The sequence below is a fragment of the Lepidochelys olivacea genome (genome assembly GCF_965140295.1).
Source record: "Lepidochelys olivacea isolate rLepOli2 genome assembly, chromosome: 14".
Classification (NCBI taxonomy): Eukaryota; Metazoa; Chordata; order Testudines; family Cheloniidae; genus Lepidochelys; species Lepidochelys olivacea.
Genome location: NC_140424.1, coordinates 44264791 through 44290102, shown reverse-complemented (window position 1 = coordinate 44290102; position 25312 = coordinate 44264791). Strand labels below are relative to the sequence as shown.

The following is a 25312-nucleotide window of genomic DNA, read 5'->3' as shown; positions in this document are numbered from 1 at the left end:
GCGCCAGGGGGCTGGGGGTGGGGCGGGCGGACCTGGCAGGAGGGTCAGGGTGGGGGATTTTAACTGGAACCCCCCCACACCCTTGCTTAACTTTAAGGCAAGGGATTGTGTGTCAATTTCTCGGGAGGGGGATGATTTGCGCACCCCTCCCCCCATTTTTTATTTTAAGGCAAGGGATTGTGGGTACGTTTTTATTTACAGGCAAATCTTCCCCCTCCCCCCCAGTCTGAAAGGCCTCAAGGCAGGAAGAAGGACTGGTTCTAGATCAGCCTTGTCTAGACCGAGCAAGCGTTCTTGAGCCAGCACCCCATCTTGGCTCTAGAGGCTCTGGGCTGCAAACACTCCCAACCAGGCAGACTCTAGAAGTGGGATGTTCTCAGTGTGCTCTAGAACCCACCCTGTCCCAGCCATCTGAGGTCTAGAACAGCTCCAGCCTCTCAGTGGACAATCTTGAGCCGATGGTGTTCTAGGTACCTCAACGGGAGACTCCAGAAAGTTCTGTAATATCTTTATAGGGCTAGAATAGCTAAGAAAGCTCTGGTGGCTCGATTCCTGTCAGCTCCTTTCAGGTATCTTGGGGAGCAAGTCATGGATCTAGAACCATGAGGAATCCAGAACATCGGCACTTTCAAGGTGGGAGGGTTCTAGTGTAACCATGAATACTTTGGAATCAGGCCATCCACGTTGAGAGCCTCTGGGTGTGATCTAGAACCTCCTGTGTAGCCCAACAGTGGGTAGGGGCTCTAGAACACCCGGGTGAAACTAGAACTCCATCCCGGTGAGCTTCTATCAACCTATGTGTATGACATCTACACCAGGGCTTCTCAAACTTCATTGCACCGTGACTCCCTTCTGAAAACAAAAATTACTACGTGACCCCAAGGGGGGGGGGGACTGAAGCCTGAGTCCACCTGATTCCCACTGTCCCATGTGGGGGAGCCAAAGCCTGAGCCCCCCGCCCTGGGCAGGGTAGGGGTCAAAGCCAAAGGCTTCAGCCCCAGCCAGGGGGCCTGTAACCTGATCCCCACCACCCAAGGGTGAATCCCTTGGGCTTCAGCCCCGTGCACCAGCAAGTCTAAGCAGTCCTGGTGACCCCCTTAAAATGGGGTCCCAACCCACAGTTTGAGAACCACTGATCTAGACTAACCCCTCTGGCTCTAGAACCCAGTCACCCACTTCTGAGGCCTCCTTCCATGGAGGGTCTGGGGCAGGGGTGTCCAAACCCTATCTCCCCTTCAGGAACCTTAGGTTGCATGGGGGACAGTCCAGAGCTGCAGCAGCTCGTTGTCGACTCTAGAACGAGTACAGTGAGTCTAGAACCTTGCTCCATTTGCCAAGGACGTCACTATACTGAACCACAGTGATTCCAGAACCAACATGCATCAAGTCTAGACCTGCAGTGACTCCAGAAGCAGGACAGGAGGAATTTAGAACCACTGTGACTCCAGAACCACGCAACCCCCTCCAGCCTCCTGAGTGTCCGGCTGCCCCGCAACAACCCCCAGGGACCCCACAGCCCCCCATCTCCCATCCCAGGAACCCTCAGGGTTTTTTTTTTCTAGATCAGCCACATTCCTCTAGACTTTGTAGCTCTTTTTTAGGGAATGGTGTAAATAGTGTAAGACTCTTTTTCTCCAGCAGGAGGTGATAAAGTCCTGACCCCTCTGGCTGCATCCCTACCATCTGCTCCGCCCCCCCCCGCCATCTTTTCTCCCTCTTTTTTTTTGCTGCTGAATCTGATGTGGGGAAAGTGATCTGGGTTTTACTGGGCGGGGGCGAGAATCCCGGGCGGTGTCTTGACGGGAAGCTGCTGCACGCTCGCACCCACCCCCCTCTCGGTGCCTTATTAAATGACTCGTTACCCAAACGCCGGGTGGTGTCCGTGTCTGGCTTTGTAACGTGAGGAAAAACACCCTCTCCTGCCCCGCTCCCCGCAGCCCAGCACCCCGCTCCCCAGCGCCCCCTGCCGAGCCCCCCGCCCTGCTCCCTGCAGCACAGAGCCAGGGCCGGTGCCCCGTCTTGTTTCCCAGGCAGGGCTCGTGCAGGTCCAAGATCCAGCAGGCCACTGACTCAGGGTGGGGCCTTGCCTGGCAGGATTTAACCCCCCCCAAGGCCACCTGGCCTCGGCTACCTTCCCAGCCAGGAAACCCCCCGCCCTGGGCTAGCACCGCAGCCCTGACCCTGCCTCTTCTCACTGGGGTGGGTGTAACAGGAAAAGACTGAAGCTCAGGTCACTGGGGCAGCAAGAGAGAGTCCTGGCTCCCAGCCCCCCCTGCTTTAACCACTAGGCCCCAGTCCTCTCCCAGAGCTGGGGACAGAACCCAGGAGTCCTGGCTCCCAGCTGCCCCCTGCTCTAACCACTAGACCCCACTCTCCTCCCCGGGGGACACAGCCCAGGAGTCCTGGTTCCCAGCTCCCCTCCCCCCCGCTCTAACCACTAGACCCTACTACCCTCCCCACCTGAACCCGGGCCACACAGAGATCTGCCTGCAGGTTCGGTTTGGCTGTGATCGACCGGATCCGAGGAAGCGACAGCTGTGGCCAGCAGGGAATGGGACCTCACTGTAGATGATGGATTTGCGAGGGGGTCTTGATCTCCCAACTCCCTGCCCCCTGAGCCACAGTTCCCCTCTGGGGGTGCGCTCCTCGGCTTCTCCTGCCCCCGGAGGGTCAATTCCCAGGCTTGCAATACCAGCCTCCCACCGGCAGGCGCGCAGTAGCTGAGGAGGGACCTAGGCACATATAGGGTGCTCTGTGCTGCAGCAAATTTGGAGTGGGCGGCAGCTACACACAAACCATTTGCCAGGGGTTGGTTTTTGTGGCGCATGTTAGACTGCAATGGGCACAAGTGGAGCGGGACAGTGGAGAAAAACAAACAGGTGATCAGTTAGAAACACCCCCCCCCCTTTTTTTTTTTGGTGCCAGAGCAAAAGAAGGAAAAAATAACAGAGGGGAGAGGTGGATCCGCGTCTCCGCCCGCGGCACGGCGGGGGGAGCCATTCACCAGCGTCGTGGGCGGGAAAGGTCCGGTTTAGGAGTAGGAAGAACCCCGTTTTAGGAACAGGCTGAAAAATCCAGTTTTTCTGGCCTTTCCGGCGCGTTTTCACTCCCTTCTTTTCCGTCTCCCCTCCCCTGGAAGGAAGAAGGGAGCGGGGAAGCGGCTCCGTGGGAGGCCATGACGACTGGGTGTATTTGCACGGGGAAATCCAGGCGCAGGGAGAAGCGGCTGCTACGGAAAGAAGGAAGGGAATGGGGTGTAAAGGTTGGCAGATGAATCAATCGCACGGGGGTGTGCGCGTCTTGGATGCCCTCCTGGAGTCCTCGTGGGCGTGGAAACGGCCAGGTCACCTCCTCGTGCGAGGCTGCACAGCTGCCTTGTTTGTCACGAGGGCCGCGTGTAGTCTCTGCGAGCCGCTGCTTCGACGTCCATGCTGTGCACGAGTGCCAAATGCTCTGAGGAGGCACCGGGCCAACGCCCGGCCTGATTGGGAGCGAAAGCCCGGCCCGGTTCGTGTGAGGCACTGCTCAGGCATCGGCCCTCCATTGGCTCTCACCCCACCGGGCACATTTTCACAAGCCACAGCTCACGTGCGCTGGGGCTGGATTGTGGAGCCGGTGCCCCGTAGAGAGGAAAGGCCCCCGTGTCCCATTCCCTGTAGGGGAACACAAATCCCAGCCCAGAGGGATGTCCTCGGCTCCCAGGTTTGCACAATCGTCTTGGCACTTTTGCACAAGTCACGAGTCAGGCATCTCTTGTTTCCATCGCCAGCCACGTGCCCGGCTTACGTTTCTTGCTTCAGGCTCCTCGGCTGTTTTCACCCAGTCCCCACTTGGCTGACATGGTGGCACTAGCCGCTGGGCATGCACAATCGCCTGGCACATTTCACCAGTCATTGCTTGTCTCCCACGATTTCACCAGTCCCTTCTAAGGTGTCATGTTTCACCACTCCCTGTCTGTGCGCGCACACAATCGCCAGGCCCGGTGTCACCAGTCACTGTCTGTGCGCGCACACAATCGCCAGGCCCGGTGTCACCAGTCACTGTCTGTGCGCGCACACAATCGCCAGGCCCGGTGTCACCAGTCACTGTCTGTGCGCGCACAATCGCCAGGCCCGGTGTCACCACTCCCTGCCCATCTTGCACCGTCTCCAGTCTCCTGGCCGCCCCGTGCTCCCCTGCCCCGCGGCTACGTGCGGCAGCCCCCGCAGCGGAAGTCGGCCTCCTGGACGGCGCTGTAGCTGCAGCCCACGCAGGCCACGTGGAACCAGGCGTCGCAGCCGTCGCACTGCACCCACTGCACCGTCTCGTCCTGGGGCAGGCGGCAGCGTGGGGCCGCGCAGGGCTCCGCCGCCAGCAGCGTCTGCGAGAACACCTGGCAGGTGTCACGGAGCGGGTGCTTCCGCGGCCGCCCCCGCCGCTTCCTGCAACGGGACGGGAGAGGTGAGTGACGCTGGGCCTCCCCATCTAGGGGGCACCGGCTCCGATCCAGCCCCAGGGCGGGGACTGGCTGACTCAGGGGGGCAGAGAATGGGGCCCGGGGCCTGTCCCCTCTCAGGGATGCTGGCTCTGATATGGACCCAGGGCAAGGGACAGGGTGGGTCAGGTGGGGCCTTTCCCCTCTAGGAGACACTGGCTGGCTCACTAGCCCCTCATGTATCACAGGACCCTACAAACCAATTGCTGCCTCAGTGCTAAACCCGACGGCTCCCCCTTCACCCACGCTGGCCTCTGGGAGGTCCCAATGCCAGGCTGGGGCCCCCCACACCTTATTGTGAGTTTAGAGCCTTTTGTGCGCCCAGCTCTGGGGCAGAGCACCGTGGGCAGTGCCAAGTATAACACAGGGCAGACGATGACAGCTGAGGGTAGCAGGGCAATCTCCAGCCCTTTCGGGGGAGATGTAGGTGCTATGATCCTGCCCCCTCCACAGAGCATGCTGGGACACCGACTCGACTCACCCGCTTGGCGTGACCTGGACCTTCAGTCGCGCATCCGGCTGCGCCCTGCCGCTCCCCGCCCCCTCCGGCGCCTTCCGCAGCGGGCTTTGGCAGCTGTATCCGTCCGGCTCACAAGCCCACGGCTCCTCGTCCAGCCGGGTCACCTCGTCCTCCAGCTCGGGGAGCAGCGTGTGGGCCGACTTCCGACGGCTCCTGGAGGCCCCGGGCCGGGAGGGAGGCTCCGACCTCGGACCCCGGTTCAGGGTGAAAGTCAGTGGCTGTGGCTTGAGCTTGCTGAGGCTGCCGATGGAGCTGAGGATCAGGGTGGCCTTGGGGCGGGAAGGGCGAGAGGGCCCCGCGGGCCGGGCTAGTGGGCGGATGCGATGGTTGCCGCCAGGCAGCACGGGTTTGAAGCCACAGGGGAGCGGCCAGGGAGCCTTGGGGGTCGTGATGGCGGCGAAATCCTGGGGCTGCACCCGCACCTTCTGGAAGAGGAAGCAGAACTCCGAGTCGTCAGGCGGGGGTGCCAGGGCGCAGCCCTCGGGCACAGGGTCCGGGTGGCCGAAGGTGACCAGGTCTCCGTCGCTCAGCTCCAGGCGCCGGCCCCGGGGCACCCGCACCGCGTTGACGTAGGTGCCTGGCGGAGATGGGAAGGAGAGAGTGGGGTGAAGGGGGAGGCCAGGGGTCCCTGGCACACTTGGTGGTGGGCTAGTGGCCACAGGGGAGCGAATCCTTCTCATGGGAATTGCCGGGCTCACGGGGGCGACATGCGCAGAGCTTTGGGTCAGGGAATTTCCAGGGTTTTTTAATTTTAATTAAACGAATAGAGGTAGAACTAGATGGAGAGATGATAGATATTGGGGGAGAGAGATGGGGTATATGGGGATGGATAGATAGACAGGCGTGTATGGGGACAGACAGACACATAAGTGTGTATGGGGATGAACAGACAGGCAGACGTGGATAGGGATGGAGAGAGACAGGTGTGTATGGAGATGGATAGATAGACAGACAGACAGACGTGTATGGGCACAGACAGACGTGTATGGGAACAGACAGACAGATAGGTAGGTGTGTAGGGGGATAGACAGAGAGACAGGTAGATGTGTATGGGGATGGATAGCTTGATAGACAGGCAGAAAGAGGAGTATGGGGGTGAGGGACAGACAGGCGGATACCTTAGACCAGTGGTCTCAACTATTTATCATCGTGGGCCGCATATGCAGCCCACAATGTGTTACCTGGTCCACAGGTTGAGAACCACAACGCCTCCCTCTCCCCGACCCCCCCCATCACACACACAGACCCTATGCCCAGTGCCTCCCGCCCAGAGACTGCTCCACAGAGTGGGCCCAGGAGTGGAGTCCTGGGCAGGGTGGCAGGGACCCCAGACCCTGTTGTGCGGGGCCGGGTGACAGCCCCATCACTGACCCCGGACTCTGTAGGGCTGGGCGGCAGCCCCGGGCCCCATGGAGCCAGCTGGCGACCCCAACACATCGTGCCGGGCAGCCAGGACCCTGGTGCACTGGGCAGCCGCACGGCCCGGCAGCCATTAGCACACAGCTGTGTGCTAACTGAGCTGCATGCGGCCTGCAAGCCGAGAACCGCTGCCTTAGACAGAGGGGTGTCTACGGGAGAACACAGAGGGAGGGAGGATTGGTTGTCTGTGTGATAACTTACCCTCTGGGATCTTTTCAGTCGCCACTGACATGCAGCCACCTCTGGGGTGGGACATGATTAGTGGCCACCCAGGGACCCTGCACTGAGATGACTGGCCTGGGGCTGAAATGCAGCTGCCTCTGGGGTGAGGCTCGGCGGCTAGTGACCCTGGGCGAGTCTTTAAACAGGAAGTGAAAAGGGAATCGTCTCCGATGCGAAGTGCAGAGGAAGGAATTAACTGGGCGGGGATCCAGAGCAATGGTGTTAAGGCATGAGCCAGCGCTGAGTGCCAGGGCAGAGCGCCCCTGCTGAGCTCCCGCCCCGCTCCCCCCAGCACAGCGCCCCCCAGCCCTCACCATGGGTGCTGCAGTCCACCAGGCAGACCCGCCACTCCCCGGCGGTGCTGTGCGGGTCCCTCTCGGCGTGGATCTCGGCATGGATGCGGGACACCAGCCCCGGGTTGCGCTCTGACACCAGGGGGACGTCGCAGACCTCGGCCCGGCGCCCCAGCCGGTAGGTGCAGTGCGGCCCAGCTGGCCGGAAGGTGTGCAGGTCCCGGTTCGGGTCATCCCCCGGACTGGCTGGGCCCATCCGCAGCAGCTGGAAGCAGGGCAGGGCCTCAGATGGCATGGCTGGCTCCCCCTCCCCAGCATTGGGGAGGGGGTGCTGGGAATCAGGACTCCTGGGTTCTATCCCAGCTCTGGGAGGGGGTGTGGTATAGTGGGTTAGAACAGGGGGGCTTGGAGCCAGGACTCCTGGGTTCTATTCTTCTCTGAGAAGTTTACTGGCTGAGACAGGAGCAACTCATGGTAGCAGTGGCTGGAAATTTACCCAGCTCCTGCTGCGGGCCTAGACCTGCCCCAACCTCTCCTGCCCCGGGTGTGAGTGTGGGGGGGGGATTAATTCCCTCCCGTTACCTCCCTCGTTATCTAGCCGACGACACAACAGCTCACGGCATCGTCTCCCCGCCCTGGCTGCTGCTAAAGTGCACTGGCTCCCTGCAGGGGGTGGGGGGACCCCGCTACCGGCCCCCCCGTGGGCTCAGGGGAGCCAAAGCATGGGGGGCTTGGAGGCCTCCCCCTTCCCCAGCTCCGGATCCCCTTTGCCTTCCTCTGCAACGCAGTTCTGGAGCCCGGCAGGGCCCTTTCCCAGCTCTGCGGTTCTAGACCCCCCTCTTGCTGACAGAGCTCCAGAACCGCCCCCCCCGTGTCTCTAGCTCTGCGCTCAGGGCCCAGAGCCTCTCACGAACGCCGGTCTAGAACCCCCCCCATGGGAAAGCGGCTCCAGAACAGCGCGTCTCTTGGCAACGCTGCTCTAGAACGAACACCCTGGTCGGCATGGCAACCTGCTGCGCAGCTCTAGCACCCCGACCCCTCCTGCTCGGGACTCCGGACCCTGGTCTCCTAGCAACGCAGCGCTAGAGCCCCCCGGCCCCAGGGCAGCGAGGCTGGCGGGCACGTGCCCCGGTCGCCTTGGCAACACGGCTCTAGAACCCAGGCCTTGCTGGTAACGGGGTCCCCGCAGTGACGCTGCTCCGGGCCCCCGGGCTCCTTGGCAACAGGGTCCCCCGGATGACGTAGCTCCGGGCCCCCGGTCTCCTTGGTAACCGGGTCCCCGCGGTGACGTAGCTCCGGACCCCCGGTCCCCTTGGTAACCGGGTCCCCGCAGTGACGCTGCTCCGGGCTCCCGGGCGCCTTGGTAACAGGGTCCCCCCAGTGACGTAGCTCCGGACCCCCGGTTTCCTTGGTAACGGGGTCCCCCGGTGACGTAGCTCCGGGACCCCAGTTTCCCCCTCCCCTTGTCTCGGCCCGGCGCTGAGCGTCCGCCGGCCACAGCGGCTGCCCGGGCTCCCGTTCGACGCGCGCTGCCTGGGGAGTCGCCCGCTGATTGGCCGAGCCGGGACGCGTGGGCGCGGCCGCTGCTACCCATTGGCTTTGGCCTGGGCGACCGCTCCCTGATTGGCCGGGACCACGGAGTCACGTGGGGAGCGGGCAGGCGAGCGACTGCTGATTGGCCGAAATTGACAGAAGTGGGGCGGGGCCCGAGCGCGAGCGCCTCAACGGTCGCGGAAGGAGGGGCGAACCTGGGGTGGGGGTTGCGCATGCGCATGCGGGCAGGGACCCGGGGGGGAGGAGCTAGGGGGGAAGAAGCGGAGCTCAAGTGAGGGGCCCAGGGAGAGGAGGGGCTGAGAGGGAAGGTGGGAGGGGAGGGGCGGGGCTCAGGCGAGGGGAGGGGCTGAGAAGGGAGGGGCTCAGGTGAGGGGAAGGGCTGAGAGGGGAGGGGCTCAGGGGAGGGGCTGAGAAGGGAGGAGCTGGGAGGGGAGAGGCTCAGGGAGGGGAAGGGCTGAGAAGGGAGGGGCTCAGGGGAGGAGCTGGGAGGGGAGGGGCTCAGGTGAGGGTCGGGGAAGGGCTGAGAAGGGAGGAGCTGGGAGGGGAGAGGCTCAGGGAGGGGAAGGGCTGAGAGGGGAGGGGCTCAGGGAGGGGAAGGGCTGAGAGGGAAGGAGCTGGGAGGGGAGAGGCTCAGGGGAGGGGAGGGGCTGAGAAGGGAGGGGCTCAGGGGAGGAGCTGGGAGGGGAGGGGCTCAGGTGAGGGGCGGGGAAGGGCTGAGAGGGAAGGAGCTGGGAGGGGAGGGGTTCAGGTGCGGGGGGGGAGGGCTGAGAGGGGTAGAGGCCCAGGTTTTTGCAGGGGGGTGGTGGAGGGAGTTATAGGAAATGGGGGGGGATGGAACCTGACCCACAGCAAAGGTCGTTGGAGAGCAGCTGGGCTGGGGGAAGTGGCAGGGGCCCCGTGGCACCAATCCAGCGCCCAGGCCTAGCCTGCAGGGAGCCCTGGGCTCAGGCGTCTCCCCCCCCACACGGCCCCAGCGCTAACTTTGGGGGGGCGACCCCACGTATCTTCATGGCGAGACCAGCCGGGCGACACTCAGCCCGTGACCCCTTGTGACATGCGGGGAGCCCTGGCCTAACATCGGCCCTGCCCCCACTGGGTAGCACGGGTGGGGGTGGGAGATGGGGTGTGTCCCAACAGCAGGGGGGCAAAAGGGGTCAAGGCAACAGCACGGGGCTGCTCAATCAGAACCGTGGGTAATTAACAGCACCTGTGACGGGGGGGGTGACAAATCCACAGGAATGTGCGCAAACAAGGAATGGGGGAGCCAGGACTCCTGGGTTCTACGGCAGACTCAGCCACAAGAATGTGCTCGTGTTTAATGCAAACAATCTTTATTCCACATCTATGAAAACCAGCCGCCAGATGGGGGGGGCAGCTCCCCGCCCCCCCATCAGGGCGGCCCCTCCTCATCCTCGGTGCTGCCTTCCTCCTCTGGCGGCGTCTCCTCGTCCTCCTCCCGCAGGAGGGCCGTGCTGAGGCTCTGCAGGTCGTCCAGCACTGCAGCCAAGGTCTCTGTGGGGAGAGGGGGCTGGGAGATCAGTATGGGGGAGAGCTTAGCAGGTGAGGGTCAGGGGGCCATACTGGCTGGGTGGGGATCCTGGCAGGGGGAGGCAGGGGGGCCCGAGTAGGGAAACTCTGGGTGGGCCATCGCCCAGGCTGGAGGGACTTGGGTGGGGGGCCTCTGGGTGGGCCATGGCCTGGGCAGGGGGGTGTCTGGGTCAGATCCCGCCAGGGGGCTGGAAGCAGGTCGGTACCTTTGGAGGGAGGCCGGGCTCCCCCTTTCCCCGGCGGTGGCTGCTGCCCGCTCCCTCCTGGCTCCCCTGGGTCCCGCTGGGCCGCCAGCCGGTTCCGCTTGTACTGGGCCAGGAGCCCCTCCTGCCGCAGGGTGGCCTGGGGGGAGAGGCGGGGTCAGGAAGGCGGGTGGGTGCGGTGCCCGGGGGGAGCCCAGGCCTGGGACAGCAGGGGCTGCGGCTAGGCACTGGGGGCTCCCACAGGGGCACCCCCCAACCCAGCACGTACCATCAGCAGGTTCTTGTCTCTCTCCAGCGCCTGGAGCCGCGCCCCCAGCCGGCCCGTCGCCTCCCGCTTGGCTTCCTCCTGCAGTCGCGCCAGCTCCTGGCTCCTGGCTTTGTCCCGGGCTGCCTGGCGCTCGGCCTGACGCAGGGCAACCACTGCGGGGAGAGGGCAGGTGAGGGGGCAGCGGGGGAGCAGTGGGGGGAGCCTGGGGCTGGGCTAGCTGGGGGTCAGGACTGAGGGGCGCTGGCGGGGGCGTCTCTCACCGGCCTTCGTGTGCTCCCTTCGGGCCTCGTTGAGCCTCTGCTCCAGCTCCGAGAGATCCCGACGCAGCCGGGCCTCCACCTCCGTCACCTTCTCCTGTAGGGCTGCGGGAAGGGGGGGCGAGGGGGTTAGCTCTGATTGCTGGGGGAGAGCGCCCCCTGCTGACCCCCACTGCTCCCCACAGCCCGGTGCCCCTTGCTGAGCCCCCCTCCACCCCCCCACAGCCCAGCCGCCCCCGCCCTGCTCCCCGACACCCCCCACTGCTCCCGCCCCAGTCCCTGCAGCCCGGTGCCCCTTGCTGAGCCCCCCTCCACCCCCCCCACAGCCCAGCCGCCCCCGCCCTGCTCCCCGACACCCCCCACTGCTCCCGCCCCAGTCCCTGCAGCCCGGTGCCCCTTGCTGAGCCCCCCTTCACCCTCCCCCGCCCTGCTCCCCGACACCCTCCACTGCTCCCGCCCCAGTCCCTGCAGCCTGGCACCCCCTGCTGCCACCCACCCCGCTCCCCGCAGCCCCCCGCTGTGCCCCCGCCCCACTCCCCGCAGCATGGTGCCCCCCGCCGACCCACTCCCCACATGGCACCCCCCACTGCCCCCCTCCACGCAGCATGGCACCTCGCACTGACCCCCATCCCGCTCCCTGAAGCATGCCCTGCCCCCCAGCCCCCCCCCCCGTACCTCTCTCATATTCCTGCCGCAGCCCAGCCAGCTCCCGTCTCAGCCCCTCGGCCGCCTCCAGGCTCTCCTGCAGCTCCCGCTGCGCCCCCTCCAGCTGCCCCTGCTGCCGCCGCCGCTCCCGCTCCGCCTCCTGCTCCAGCGCCCCCTGCAGGCTCCGGGTCGCCTCCCGCAGCTCCCGCTCCGCTGCGGCCAGATGGGAGACGGGACGGGTTTGTTATGAACCTGCCGGGACCTTGGGCACTCCCCGCTAAGGCCAGGAGGGGCTGCACCCCAGCCGGGCACCCCAGCCAGCGGTGGGGAAAGACTGTCGGGTGCGGTTCCACCTGTGCCACCGGGGGCCGCCGTCGAGCTCGACCCGGCCCACGTACCTTTCTCCCGGGCTTCGGCCACCTGCTGCTCGAGGACCTGGGCCCCCTTCTTCAGCTCGGCCACCAGACAGTCCCGCTCCTGGTGCAGCAGGGCCAGCTCGGCCCGGAGAGCCTCGTAGGACGGGCTGGGAGGGAAGGGGGGAGCGAAAGGGTCAGACGGCCCCCTGTAGGGGTCCTGGCTCCCAGCCCCCCACTGCTCTAACCACTGGACCCCACTCCCCTCCCAGAGCTGGGGATGGAACCCAGGAGTCCTGGCTCTCAGCCCCCTCCCGCTCTAACCACTAGACCCCACTCCCTCGTGGCGCCCCTGTAAGCGCTGTGCGATCAGCCGGTGCCTGTCCCCGGGGGTGGGGTGGGGCTGGAGAGGACTCACCCGTCGTTCTCCGACCCAGCGGCCTTGGGCTGCTCGTCTCTCTGCAGTCGAGCCAGGGCCACTTTACGAGACACCAGCCCTGCAACCGCACAGATGTAGAGTTATGGCCCAGAGATGCAGCCACCTCTAGGGCGGGGCGGCTGGGAACAGCCCCACAGGGGTGCCGCACGGGGATCGCCCACCTGGCGCTGAAATGTAGCCACCTCTGGGGCGGGGCGGCTGGGCAACAGCCGCACAGTGACTCTGCTCAAAAGTTTGGGACAGGAAGTGAAGGGGGATCGTGTATCCTGTTGAGACCCACGGAAGATCTGATCCAGGACACCGGGCTGGATAGGCCCATAGGTTTGTCCTGCGGCAGGCGGGACACCAGCGAAGATGGGCCCAGCGTTTGGATTCTCTGTTCCGGTTCGTCCCACTCACCTTGGATGGTGTCGACTCTCTTGGCGGCGAAGGTGACTCGGTTTCCCAGCCCTGCCAGGCTCGATGCGGCCGCCTTCAGCTCTGCCTCCTGCCCCCCAACCTGCTGGTGGAGCCTGCGGACAGGATGAGACCAAGGGTCAGAGGGCAGGACCTCCACACCCCGACCAATCACACACCTCGCGTCCCACCCACTGGGCCTGTGACCCCAGAACCGGAGGATGAGGGGACAGCCGGGGTCGTGACCTCAATCACACCAGCCCCAGGGGCTGATGGTCCACACAAGCCAAAACACTGCAGCAAAGGATTCTGGGTAGCAGGGGTGTGGCAGGAGCAGCCGGCTATAAGGTCACGCTAATGGGGGGACAAGATCAGAGCTGGGAATCCTGGATGGGGCCAGATCGGAGCTGGCGCCCCCTAGAGGGGAAAGGCCTCTACTCCCCAGAGGTCCCCCTGTTTGTCTGTAGAGCGCCCCCCAGCGGTACCTGCTCACGGTCTCCACAAGACCCCGCAAGGCACCCTCGGCCGCTTCCGCCCGGCGCTGGAGACGCTGCCCTGAGTCCTCCCAGTGAGACAGCTCGGCCCGGAGCGTCTGCAAGGGAGCAGAGCGCCAGTCCCAGCCAGCGCCCACCCCGGGTTGCCATTCCCCACCCCTCCGGAGCCAGCCAGCGCCCGCCCTGGGGTGCCATTCCCCACCCCCACCCCTGAACCAGCCAGTGCCTGCCCTGGGGTGCCATTCCCCCCACCCCAAGCCAGGCAGTGCCTTCCCCGGGGTGCCATTCCCCACCCCCCTGAGCCAGCTAGTGCCTGTCCCAGGGTGCCATTCCCCCCTCCACCCCCGAGCCAGCCAATCGCTGCCCCGGGGTGCCATTCCCCGCCCTCCCGAGCCAGCCATTCCCCACCCCCCTGAGCCAGCCAGTCCCGGCCCTGGGGCCGGATGGGAGTCAGTGCCCCCTAGAGGGGAAAAGCCCCACTCCCCGCCCTCCTGAGCCAGGACCAAACCTTGTTGTTCACTCGTTCCATATCGGCCTCAGCTGTCTTATCCTGAAGGCTGTGAAGCAGCAGCGCCACCTTCTGGTCCCTCGACTCCACTTCACCTTGCAGCTCTGAGACCTAGAGAGAGGGGGGGATAGAACTGCTCCTGGGGGGATTCTGCGCACCTGCGGACGTGCAGAATCCCTCTGTCTCGCATCATTGTGTGTTTTCCCTGCATAAAACACATTTTGCCTGAGAGTGCTGCGGTTCTGCCTTTTGCCCCCCGAGGGCGCTGTGGCACCAGAAGAGCCAGCAGCGTTCCTGAGACTTTGAAAGCGGAGGGCAGCTTGAGTGCAAGTGACCACGGAACAAGAGATTCTAGGGAATGGCAGGAGGGAGAACAGCGAATAAAGACAGTGGATCTCAAGAAGGCAGACGTTAGCAAACTCAGGGAGTTGGTAGGGAAGATCCCATGGGAAGCAAGTCTAAGGGGAAAAACAATTGAAGACAGTTGGCAGTTTTTCAAAAAGACATTATTAAGGGCACAAGAGCAAACTATCCCGCTGCGTAGGAAAGATAGGAAATACGGCAAGAGACCACCCTGGCTTCCCCAGGAGATCTTCAATGATCTAAAACTCAAAAAAGAGTCCTACAAAAAGTGGAAACTAGGTCAAATTACAAAGGATGAATATAAACAAACAACACAAGTCCGTAGGCACAAAACTAGAAAGGCCAAGGCACAAAACGAGACTAAACTAGCTAGAGACATAAAGGGTAAGAAGAGAACATTCTACAAATACATTAGAAGCAAGAGGAAGATCAAGGACAGGGTCGGCCAGTTACTCAATGAGAGGGGAAAAATAATAACAGAAAATGTGGAAATGGCAGAGGTGCATAATGACTTCTTTGTTTCGGTTTTCACCAAGAAGGTTGGTGGCGATTGGACGTCTAACGTAGTGAATGTCAGTGAAAATAAGGTAGGATCAGAGGCAAAAATAAGGAAAGAACAAGTTAAAAATTACTTGGACAAGTTAGAGGTCTTCAAGTCACCAGGGCCTGATTAAAGGCATCCTAGAATACTCAAGGAACTGACTGAGGAGATATCCGATCCATTAGCAATTATCTTTGAGAAGTCATAGAAGACAGGAGAGATTCCAGAAGACTGGAAAACGGCAAATATAGTGCCCATCTATAAAAAGGGAAATAAGGACAATCTGGGGAATTACAGACCAGACAGCTTAACTTCTGTACCTGGAAAGATAATGGAGCAAATAATTAAGCAATCAATTTGCAAACACCTAAATGATAATAAGGTGATAAGTAACAGCCAGCATGGATTTGTCAAGAACAAAGCGTGTCAAACCAACCTCATAGCTTGTTACCCTGTCAAAGAAAGTTTTGTGGATGGGGGGAAGCGGTAGACATGGAATATCTTGACTTTAGTAAAGCTTTGATACTGTCTTACATGACCTTCTCATAAACAAACACGGGAAATGCAACCTAGGCGGAGCTACTATAAGGTGGGTGCAGAACTGGTTCGAAAACTGTTCCCAGAGAGTAGTTATCAGTGGTTCACACTCATGCTGGAAGGGCATCACAAGTGGGGTCCCGCAGGGATCGGTTCTGGGTCCGGTTCTGTCCAATATCTTCATCAGTGATTTATATAGTGGCACAGAGAGTACACTTATAAAGTTTGCAGATGATACCAAGCTGGGAGGGGTTGCAAGTGTTTTGGAGAAAAGGATTATCATTCAAAATGATCTGGACAAACTGGAGAAACTGTCTGAAGTAAACAGTATGAAATTCAATAAGGACAAATGCAAAACACTCCACTTAGGAAGGAACAATCAGTTGCACACATAGAGAATGGGAAATGACGGCCTAGGAAGGAGCACTGCGGAAAAGGATCTGGGGGTCATAGTGGACCACAAGCTAAATATGAGTCAACAGTGTAACACTGTTGCAAAAAAAGCAAACATCATTCTCGGCTGTATTAGCAGGAGTGTTGTAAGCAAGACACGAGAAGTAATTCTTCTCCTCTACTCCCTGTTGATTAGGCTTCAACTGGAGTATTGTGTCCAGTTCTGTGTGCCACATTTCAGGAGAGATGTGGACAGATTGGAGAAAATTCCAGAGAAGAGCAACAAAAATGATGAAAGGTCTAGAAAACATGACCTCTGAGGGAAGATAGAAAACACTGGGTTTGTTTAGTCTGGAGAAGAGAAGACTGAGAGAGGACATGAGAACAGTTTCAAATATGGAAAGGGTTACAAGGAGGAGGGAGAAGAACTGTTCTTAACCTCTGAGGACAGGAGAAGCAGCAATGGGTTTCAATTGCAGCCAGGGCGGTTTAGTGGGACATTAGGAAAAACTTCCTAGCTGTCAGGGTGGTCAGGCACTGGAATAAATTGCCTAGGGAGGTTGTGGAATCGCCATCACTGGGGATGTTTAAGAGCAGGTTGGACACGCGCCTGTCAGGGACGGTCTAGATAATACTGGGTCGTGCCGTGAGCGCGGGGGACTGGACTAGGGACCTCTCCAGGTCCCCGCCAGGTCTGGGAGTCTATGCTGCGTCCTAGCGCCACAGCGGCCTCTGGTGGGCAAACTGCGGAACTGCAGCACTTCTTCGGCAAAATGTATTTTATGTGGGAAAATACAAAATTCGATGCCCCGTGGTGCAGGGTCCCCCCGGAGTGGAGCTGATCACAGCACCCTGCCCGCGGAGCCAGGTTAGGACAGAGTGGGGCACACAGGGCTGCTGGGGGGTCACAGACTGGGGTTCAGAATGGCTAGTGGGCAGGGACGGCGCCGAGCCTGGGGATGGGGGGCTGCAGAGACCCACGGGGATGCGGGGTGCAGGGACACGGGCAGACGTGCCTGACTGAATGGGAGAGGTTTGGGGTCAGCCAGGGTCTGCATGGGGGAGGCTTCCCAATTCCCTAACAATCCTCCCCCCCCCCCCCCGAAAGAAAAACCTCCCACCCACACCCAGCACCCTCCAGGCTCCTTCCCTCTCCCTCAGCTCCTCCGTTACCCCTGACACCCCCCAAGCCTTTACACTGCAGGAAACACACAAGGTTGTGTACTAACACGCCTCCTAAGGAATCTATTTGTCAAAACAGAATGACCAGCTTCTTCTTTTGGTTGGTCTGTATTGTTACAGACATACTCACTGGGAGACAGTTCGAAATAAATGACCAAACTAATTGTAACTGGCATGATTCTATTGTGCTATTTTGACAAATCAAATGTGCAGAATTTTGGAGAATTTTCAAATATGATGTGCAGAATTTTAAAATTTTGGTGCAGAATTCTCCCAGGAGTATAGAACCCAGGAGTCCGGGCTCCCAGCTCCCCGCTCCCAGCACTAGATCCCGCTCCCCTGCGGCAGGCCCTCACCTTCCTCTGGAGCAGGTTGGTGGCGTCCGCGTGGCCGAGCTCCTGGGATCTGAGCTGCACCATGAGGGCAAAGACCTTCTCCCGCCAGCGCCTCAGCAGGGACTGGCTCTTCTGGGCTGGCTCGGGCTGCAGGGGGTCACAGGGCTGGAGGGAGACATTCGTTCAACACCAGGCTACAGCGCTGCCCCCTACAGCACAGCGCCTCCTAGTGCCGCCCTGGAAAACTGGGCCCGCCATGGGCGTCAGGGGAGAGCGCCCCCTGCTGAGCCCCCGCCCCACAACACAGCACCCCCTTTGCCGGCCTGGGGAACTGGGCCAGCCCTGGATGCCGGAGAAAGCGAGCCAGCAGTGCCAGGGGGCCGTTACCTTCCTGGTCAGCTCCAGCTCCTGCAGGGCCAGGATGTCGCTGAGCGAGGCCAGTCTGAGCTGCAGCAGCTCTGCCGTCGTCCTCAGGGCGTCGCGCTCCCCTTCTAGGCGCTGGGGGTAAGGGGAGGGTGTGAGCGCCCCCAGCTGGGGATCAGTCCTGTCCCCCACCCCCATGTGCGTCAGCGCCCCCTGAAGGGGGGGAATCAGTCCTGCCCCCTGCAGGACACAATAGGAACTGCCCGTGTGTAGCTCGCCCCTCCTCACCTGCACCTGGCCAAGCAGCAGCTGCCTCTCGGGGCCCAGCCCGCTCCCCTGCTCTCCCACATAGGTCCGTAGCTGCTGCAGCAGGGCCTGCTGGGAGGCCAGCTCCGCCTGGGCCGTGCTGCGGGGGGAGAAAGCAGGGGGTTGACACATGGGGATGGGGGCTTCCTGCCTCGAGGGGGCGCCATCCTGCGGCTGTTCCTACCTGAGCTGCTCCTGCAGGCTCTGGCGCTCCCGTCCCCTGGCCTCCAGCTCCTGCTCCAGCTGCAGGGCCCGCTGCTGCAGGGAGCCAACTTCAGCCCCATGGGCCACGCAGAGACGGGAGAGCTGGGGGGAGAGAGGGGACCTGGCTGGGAAGAAACCCAGGAGTCCTGGCTCCCAGCCCCCCCTGCTCTAACCACTAGACCCCCCTCTCCTCCCAGAGCTGGGGAGAGAACCCAGGAGCCCTGGCTCCCTGCCCCCTGCTCTAACCCACCAGACCCCACTCCCTTCCCAGAGCTGGGACAGAACCCAGGAGTCCTGGCTCCCAGCCCCCCACTCACCTCAGCCTGGTGCTCCCCCAGCGCCCCCTGCAGGCGCTCTGTTGCCCTCTGGGTCTGGGCCTTCCCTTCCTCCAGCGCCGCCTGCAGCTCCCGCCGCGCCACCACCAGGTCCTGCTGGTGCTGCTCAGTGGCCACCGCTCGCTCTGCCCTCAGGGCGTCGGCTTCTGCTTGGCCACGCCTCCTCTGCTTTTCTAGCTCCGCCCTCAGGACATTAGTTTCTGCTTGGCCACGCCTCCTCAACTCTTCCAGCTCCGCCTTCAGGGCAGTAGCTTCTGCCTGGCCACACCTCTTCTGCTCCTCTAGCTCCGCCCTCAGGGCCTCCCCCTCAGCCTGGCTCCTCCCCCTCAGCTGCTCCAGCTCCCCCTGCAGGCAGGCCACGGTGCTCTCCCGGGCAGCCACCATGGCCTCCTGCTGGAGAACGGCAGTTCGGAGCCCAGCTAGCTCCGCCTCCAGCCGCTGGATCTCGTGGAGCTGGTGGGAAATGAGCTCGGCCTGCTGGGATATGGCCAGGGCATGATGGGCAGCTGGGGGCTCCGCCTCCCTGTCCAGGGACCTGCAGGGGAAGGAGACATGGAGCCTTTCACCTCTAGGGCACGCCTGCTCCCATCTGGCCCCAGCGTGGGGACTGGCTGGATCGGGGCAGGAGGAGGAATGGGGTCTTTTACCTGCTCCACACTCCAGGCTCCTCCATCTCCGCTCCTGCCCTCCCCCTGGGTGCCCTAGCGCCCCCTGCTGTCCATCTTTGCAGCTCATCTCGGAGGTGCTGGTTCTCCCGTCTCAGCTCCCTGAGCTCCTGGGGCTGCCAGCAGGGGGGCCCTGCCCTCCAGGAAGCCGTTCCAGAAGCAACCAGGGGAGGCGCCGACCGGCTCTGGAAATGCGAGGGAGGAATCAGCCCCCTAGGACCTATAGCAGAAAGGACATGACTGGGACCAGGCATCCAGAACAGCAATTCGTAGGGCTCATCCCTAGGGGGCTGGAGATGGGGAATGGGACCCAGACATTCGGGATGGCAGTGCAGGGCGCTCACCCCTAGAGGGGCAGAGACCAGGACATAGAATCATAGAATATCAGGGTTGGAAGGGACCTCAGGAGGTTCTAGACCAACCCCCTGCCCAGAGCAGGACCAATCCCCAACTAACTCATCCCAGCCAGGGCTTTGTCAAGCCTGACCTTAAAAACCTCTAAGGAAGGAGATTCCACCACCTCCCTGGGTAACGCATTCCGGTGCTTCACCACCCTCCTAGTGAAAAAGTTTTTCCTAATATCCAACCTAGACCTCCCCCACTGCAACTTGAGACCATTACTCCTCGTTCTGTCATCTGCTACCCCTGAGAACACTCTAGATCAATCCTCTTTGGAACCCCGTCAGGTAGTTGAAAGCAGCTATCAAATCCCCCCTCACTCTTCTCTTCCGCAGACTAAACAATCCCAGTTCCCTCAGCCTCTCCTCATAAGTCACGTGGAATGGGACTCAGGCATCCGGGATGACAGTGCATGGTGCGGGGCTTAGGGGACTCTCAGAGCTGTGGATGTTACCGGTGAGTCTGGGGGCTCCAAAGACGGCCGGCGGGTCCAGGTGACCCCTGGACTCTTCCCTTTTGTCCATTGTTCTGGGGATGGCCAGACGACTCTCCGTCCCGTCCTGTCCCTAGGGGGGAACAGCCTGGCTCGTCTCTCTCCCCTGGCCTTGTGCAGGGCCAGTGCAACCACAAGGCGAACTAGGCGGTCGCCTAGGGTGCCAAGTGGTTGGGGGGGGGGCCAAAGGCATGCTCCGGGGAGGCGGGGGAGCGGAGGGGAGCTGGGGCAGGGGGGCGCGGGGAGGGCCACCTTGCAGCAAGTAACGGGGGGGTGGCAGGGTGGCGCACAGGGGAACAGCTCCCTGCCCCAGGTCACCTCTGCTCCGCCTCCTCCTCTGAGCGCGCTACACTGCTCAGCTGATTGGCGCCGCCAGCCTGGGAGGCGGAGAAGCGGTGATGGCGGGGTGCTCGGGGAGGAGGTGGAGCAGAGGTGAGCTGGGGCAGGGAGTTGCCGCACGGCTCCCTGGACCGAGGGTGGGGGGAGTTGCTGCATGGCTCCCCGAGGAGAGAGGGGGCGGCGGGGAGCCTCAGGACAGAGTGGGGGGCGGGGAGCTGCCATGGGGGGTGCTTCAGGGCCGGGGGGGTGGAGAGCTGCCGCAGGGGGGGCACCTCAGGGTGGAGGGGGGGCGGCAGGGAGCTGCTGCAGGGGGGGCACCTCAGGACAGGGGGGGTGCAAGGTGGAAGTTTCGCCTAGGGCGCAAAACATCCTTGCGCCGCCCCGGCCTCGTGCCCACGTTCCCCGCCAGCCCACATCTGATGCCGTCTGCGGATTTAGGATAGACCCTACGATAACTTCCCGAGCCATCGCACAGCAAACAAGGCAGCTCCTTCCCCTCCCACACCCCCCTTCAGGGCCCACGTTCTCCCTTGATCCCGCCAGGCTCCCCTGCCTCTCACTCGCCACCTGCCCCTCCTGCTCCCCTCCAGTCCCCCCTCCCCACCTGTCCCCCACCATCCCCTTCCCCCCTGCCCCCACTCCCATCCCCCGATCCTCCACAGCCTCACCTGCCCCCTTTCCCTCCGCCCAGCGCCGCTTGTTCCCCCCCCCCCCCGCGCAGGGCACGCCGGGAGTCTGGTCCCCCCCGCCCCGCGCAGGGCACGCCGGGAGTCTGGTCTCCCCTCCCAGCGCAGGGCACGCCGGGAGTCTGGTCTCCCCCCCCCCCCGCGCAGGGCACGCCGGGAGACTGGTCCCAGCCCCCGCGCAGAGCACGCCGGGAGACTGGTCCCCCCCGCCCCGCGCAGGGCACGCCGGGAGACTGGTCCCCCCGCCCCGCGCAGGGCACGCCGGGAGTCTGGTCCCCCCCGCCCCGCGCAGGGCACGCCGGGAGTCTGGTCCCAGCCCCCGCGCAGGGCACGCCGGGAGTCCGGTCCCCCCCCGCCCCGCGCAGGGCACGCCGGGAGTCTGGTCCCAGCCCCCGCGCAGGGCACGCCGGGAGTCCGGTCGCCGCGCAGGGCACGCCGGGAGTCCGGTCCCCCCCGCCCCGCGCAGGTCACGCCGGGAGTCTGGTCTCCCCCCCCGCGCAGGGCACGCCGGGAGTCTGGTCCCAGCCCCCGCGCAGGGCACGCCGGGAGTCCGGTCGCCGCGCAGGGCACGCCGGGAGTCCGGTCCCCGCGCTCCCCACCTGCCCGCGACCGGCTCACTCCGGCTCCCCGCACCCGCAGCGCTCTCGGGAAACGTCGCGAGACCAACCGCCCCGCGCGCCCCGGATCCGCAGGAACCCGAACCGGCCATTCGGCGGGCAGCGGGGAGGGGCCAGCGCGGGACACGCCCTTTTGCCGAGCTAACCAATCAACATCGAGAGAGTGGAGTCGGTGGGGGGGAACGTACGCCCTCAGGCTTCAATAACCAATCAGTGGTGAGAATCGGATACAGAGTATCCGCCCCTAAGGCGTGTTGACCAATCAGAGCTGTAGGAAGCGAGAAAGGACAGAAGGACACGCCCCCCGCGGAGCTGACTGATCGTAGCTCATGGCGGTGGGGTGACGCCCCGCTTGAGTCAACCAATCGCAGCACGGAAACGGGGGCGGGACACATGAAATGGGCCAATTAGAGCTGGGAGAGGTGAGACTCGGGAGTGGGCGGACACGCCCTCCACGGAGCTGACCAATCAGAGCTCAGTGAGAGAACGACTCCAGGGGGCGGTTCTGGGCTCCCAGCGAGGGGCGCCCCCAAGGCGGGAGGGGGGCCGCGTCCCGGACTCCTGGGTCCCAGCGAGGGGAGCCCCCGAGGCGGGAGGGTGCGGGGGCGCGTCCCGGACTCCTGGGTCCCAACGAGGGGAGCCCCCGAGGCGGGAGGGTTCGGGGGGGGGGCCGCGTCCCGGACTCCTGGGTCCCAGCGAGGGGTGCCCCCGAGGCGGGAGGGTTTAGGGGGCGGGGGCCGCGTCCCGGACTCCTGGGTCCCAGCGAGGGGAGCCCCCGCGGCGGGAGGGTTCGGGGGGGGGCCGCGTCCCGGACTCCTGGGTCCCAGCGAGGGGAGCCCCTGAGGCGGGTGGGTTTAGGGTGCGGGGCGCGTCCCGGACTCCTGGGTCCCAGCGAGGGGCGCCCCCGAGGCGGGAGGGTTCGGGGGGGGCCGCGTCCCGGACTCCTGGGTCCCAGTGAGGGGCGCCCCCGAGGCGGGAGGGTTTAGGGTGCAGGGCGCGTCCCGGACTCCTGGGTCCCAGCGAGGGGCGCCCCCGAGGCGGGAGGGTTTAGGGGGCGGGGGCCGCGTCCCGGACTCCTGGGTCCCAGCAAGTGATTTGAAGTGATGTATGTTTCTGGTGATGCCATTTCCCACTGCCACTGTTCTCTCACAAACAGTTCCTGTCATGGCATTAGCCTCCATAATGGCAACTATGGCACCATCTCCCTTCCCGATTTGGAGTTTGGTAGGCTTTACCGTCCCCACTCGACTTTCCCATCGTGTGGCACTCAGTGGTTTCAGTGTCAGAGAGGATGTTCCCAGATGTTGCGTCAAAATTTGCCATCCCTGAGTTGATGCAGAGAAAAATACATCGATGCTTTGAAATTAGCAAATTCAGCAGCCTCACTAGAAGCTGATGCTGCATCACTGACCACCAAGTTCAATGAATGAAAACTACATGGGACAAAAAAACCTCAAGGGTTTAACTCTCGGATCCGTGTCTGCATTGCTCTGTTCTTTCCTCTCATGTTGGCACCATTATCGTAGCCCTGACCTCTCACGTCAGCGATCGCAATTCCCGTCTCTTCCAGCTTTTTAAGAAGCACATTTGTCATACCAGCTCCTGTAGTATCATCAGTGTTGATAAATTCTAGAAAATGCTCTCTGAGAGTCACCATTGCAGGGACATTTTCACTAGGTTCTGTTACAAAACGCACCATTGATTAACACCAGCTTCTCAGGGAGCTTCCTGTGTCCTGCTGCTTCCCTGAACCCACTTGAAGGGAACAGGCCGTCAACTGGACTAGTAGGAGCCAGTTAGGCCCTTAAGACGCTGATCTCTTCCCTCACTTAGGCCCTGCTACCAGCCTGCTTATTAGTCCCCTTCAACTGAGTGTTGAGAGCCACTCTAGCTGGCACAGAACAGCAGCCATGAGTGAAAGAAGAAAACACCCCTCGGGGACAACATTCAGAAAAAGAAAGCCAGCAAAGAAAGCTTTTCTGTCTAAGCAGGAAGGAGCTCTCCTGAGATACACGGACACAAATGTTCCCGGTGAGCCTTTCGGCCCCAGTGAGGATGTGAGTGGTGAGGAGAGGCCTGATCTTCCAGTTAGTCACAGTGCAGGTGATGGGCCAGCTACTGCAGCATCCATATCTCCATCTCAAATGGATGTAGCCATGCACAGTCCTGAAGAAAAGCGTAGATCAGAGGAGAGGGTGGTGGAGGCGCAAAAAACAGCTGCTGCTGAGTTTAGTTCCTTAAGTCGAGATGATCCAGGACTGTGGACCCCCCTGAGCAGTAGCCCGAGGGACTTCCTTGTACTGCACGGGCCACAGCAAGTGAAAAACTTTATGTTCCCCAAAGACAATGAAAATAGAATTTTCCATCCAACACATTATTGGTGTGAAATCCCCAATGGTGACAAAGCGGACAGGCCATGGCTTATGCCTCAAAAACCCAGAATGCTGCATACTGATTTCGTTGCAAACTCTTCCAGTCTAATGTTGGAAGGGACCTCAGGAGGTCATCTAGTCCAACCCCCTGCTCAAAGCAGGGCCAATCCCCAATTTTTGCCCCAGATCCCTAAATGGCCCCCTCAAGGATTGAACTCACAACCCTGGGTTTAGCAGGCCAGTGCTCAAACCACTGAGCTCTCCCTCCCCCTCCAGAAAGGCTCTTGCAAACTAGCAGAACGACCATCTCTGCTCTGATCCTGATCTAGAGACTCTCTAACTCAACTGTAATTTATACGATTCTTTTAACCATTTACTAACTTTCTCCTTTTCTTTTTTATTAATAAATCTTTCGTTTTTAGTTACTAAGGGGATTGGCTGCAATGTGATTTTTGGGAAAAATCTAAATTATATATTGACCTGAGGACAGTGGCTTTTGGCTCGGAAGAACTTTATGTGTGACTTCTGATTTTATCATTTATTACTAAAAAGACCAGTTTGGGTGGACAAGCCAGGAGCTGGAATGCCAAAAGGGGACTGTGCTTTAGCTTCCTGCTAACCAGTGTGGGGATACAAGAGCTCATTTTGTTACTGTTTTGGTTAATCTAATTATAGAATAAACCACCAGTGTTTGGGGTGTATCTGCCCTGTCCTGAATTGGGCGTTCTCAGTGGTGATTCATACCAGGCAACAGTCACACCAGTAACAATTCTACTGTCAGCAAATTTAATAATATGAACCCAGACCATCCAAATATGCATTTATCCACATTTTAGAAAGACCACTTTCGGAGGAAAGTCAAATACAATAAATTGCTGACAGCAAAATCAGGGAGATTTCTAAAAGAAAAATGAGTTACATGAAGAACACCTATGGTAATTTTTATACCCAGTTTGCACCTCATGAAAACAGCTTGGATGTGACAGATGCTGGACATTTTAGTTTGAAGGCCGTGCAACTCAAGGGGGTTTTCCATATGATCCGTTCATTTTTATTTCATATTCCTGGTATTGTCAGAGTCATTCCCACCCTGACAGTTACATTATTTACTTGACGGTATAACGGGGGTGGAAGAGAGGATCGAGCAGGAAATGTCGTGCATGATGGAATCCAGCATCATTCCTATATTTGTCATCAATCCTACATTTCTCATCTGTTTTTGCCTTTCCATCCTATATTGGGCAGCGGGCACAAGGGAACGGATTGGGCTTTCAGGGCTCTGTTCATTTTAAATTCATATGGAAACCAACCTTTTGTTTCTGTCTCAAAATACAACTCACACAGCAGACCAGTGCTTTCCGGAAAGTTTTAACAAACAAATTTCCCTCTCGGGTCCATTTACTGAAGGACTTCAATAAGGTGAACAGGAGAACGCAAGCAGTTTGCCTACACAGGGACAATTCATTATTCTAGAAAATATATTAACACATTAAAACTAACGCAATGGTAAACATGACGTAGGTGCTTTTGAAAATCCCACCTGCAGTTACTTAGCAGCACGAGTTCCACTGGAAATCAACGAGTCTGAC

The 25312-nt window shown here is 61.1% G+C and overlaps 2 protein-coding genes across 3 annotated transcripts; both read right to left on the bottom strand.

Annotated features, from left to right (window-relative positions):
* Positions 1–2883: 2883 nt before the first annotated feature.
* On the bottom strand, positions 2884–8463 carry TCF19 (transcription factor 19). Its single transcript, XM_084648162.1, has 3 exons — positions 6950–8463; positions 4956–5571; positions 2884–4421 (listed from the first exon to the last, which is right to left on the bottom strand). Exons 1-3 carry the CDS (start codon positions 7221–7223, stop codon positions 4187–4189), a joined length of 1125 nt encoding a protein of 374 aa, XP_084504288.1. The 5' UTR covers positions 7224–8463; the 3' UTR covers positions 2884–4186.
* A 1328-nt stretch (positions 8464–9791) lies between these two features.
* Positions 9792–21464, bottom strand: CCHCR1 (coiled-coil alpha-helical rod protein 1). 2 transcript variants are annotated; one of them, XM_084646592.1, is made up of 18 exons: positions 21334–21464; positions 19671–19782; positions 18800–19037; positions 18135–18687; positions 17798–17919; positions 17596–17713; positions 17332–17442; positions 16966–17109; positions 13594–13704; positions 13077–13183; positions 12595–12707; positions 12175–12253; positions 11802–11926; positions 11434–11616; positions 10762–10863; positions 10502–10653; positions 10237–10372; positions 9792–9994 (listed from the first exon to the last, which is right to left on the bottom strand). In XM_084646592.1, the coding sequence occupies exons 2-18, from the start codon at positions 19738–19740 to the stop codon at positions 9873–9875; spliced, it is 2586 nt and encodes an 861-aa protein (XP_084502718.1). In that variant the 5' UTR covers positions 19741–19782; positions 21334–21464; the 3' UTR covers positions 9792–9872. The 2 variants fall into 2 exon arrangements, with proteins under 2 accessions (XP_084502718.1, XP_084502719.1); XM_084646593.1 differs by having other exon boundaries at positions 21368–21459.
* Positions 21465–25312: the final 3848 nt, after the last annotated feature.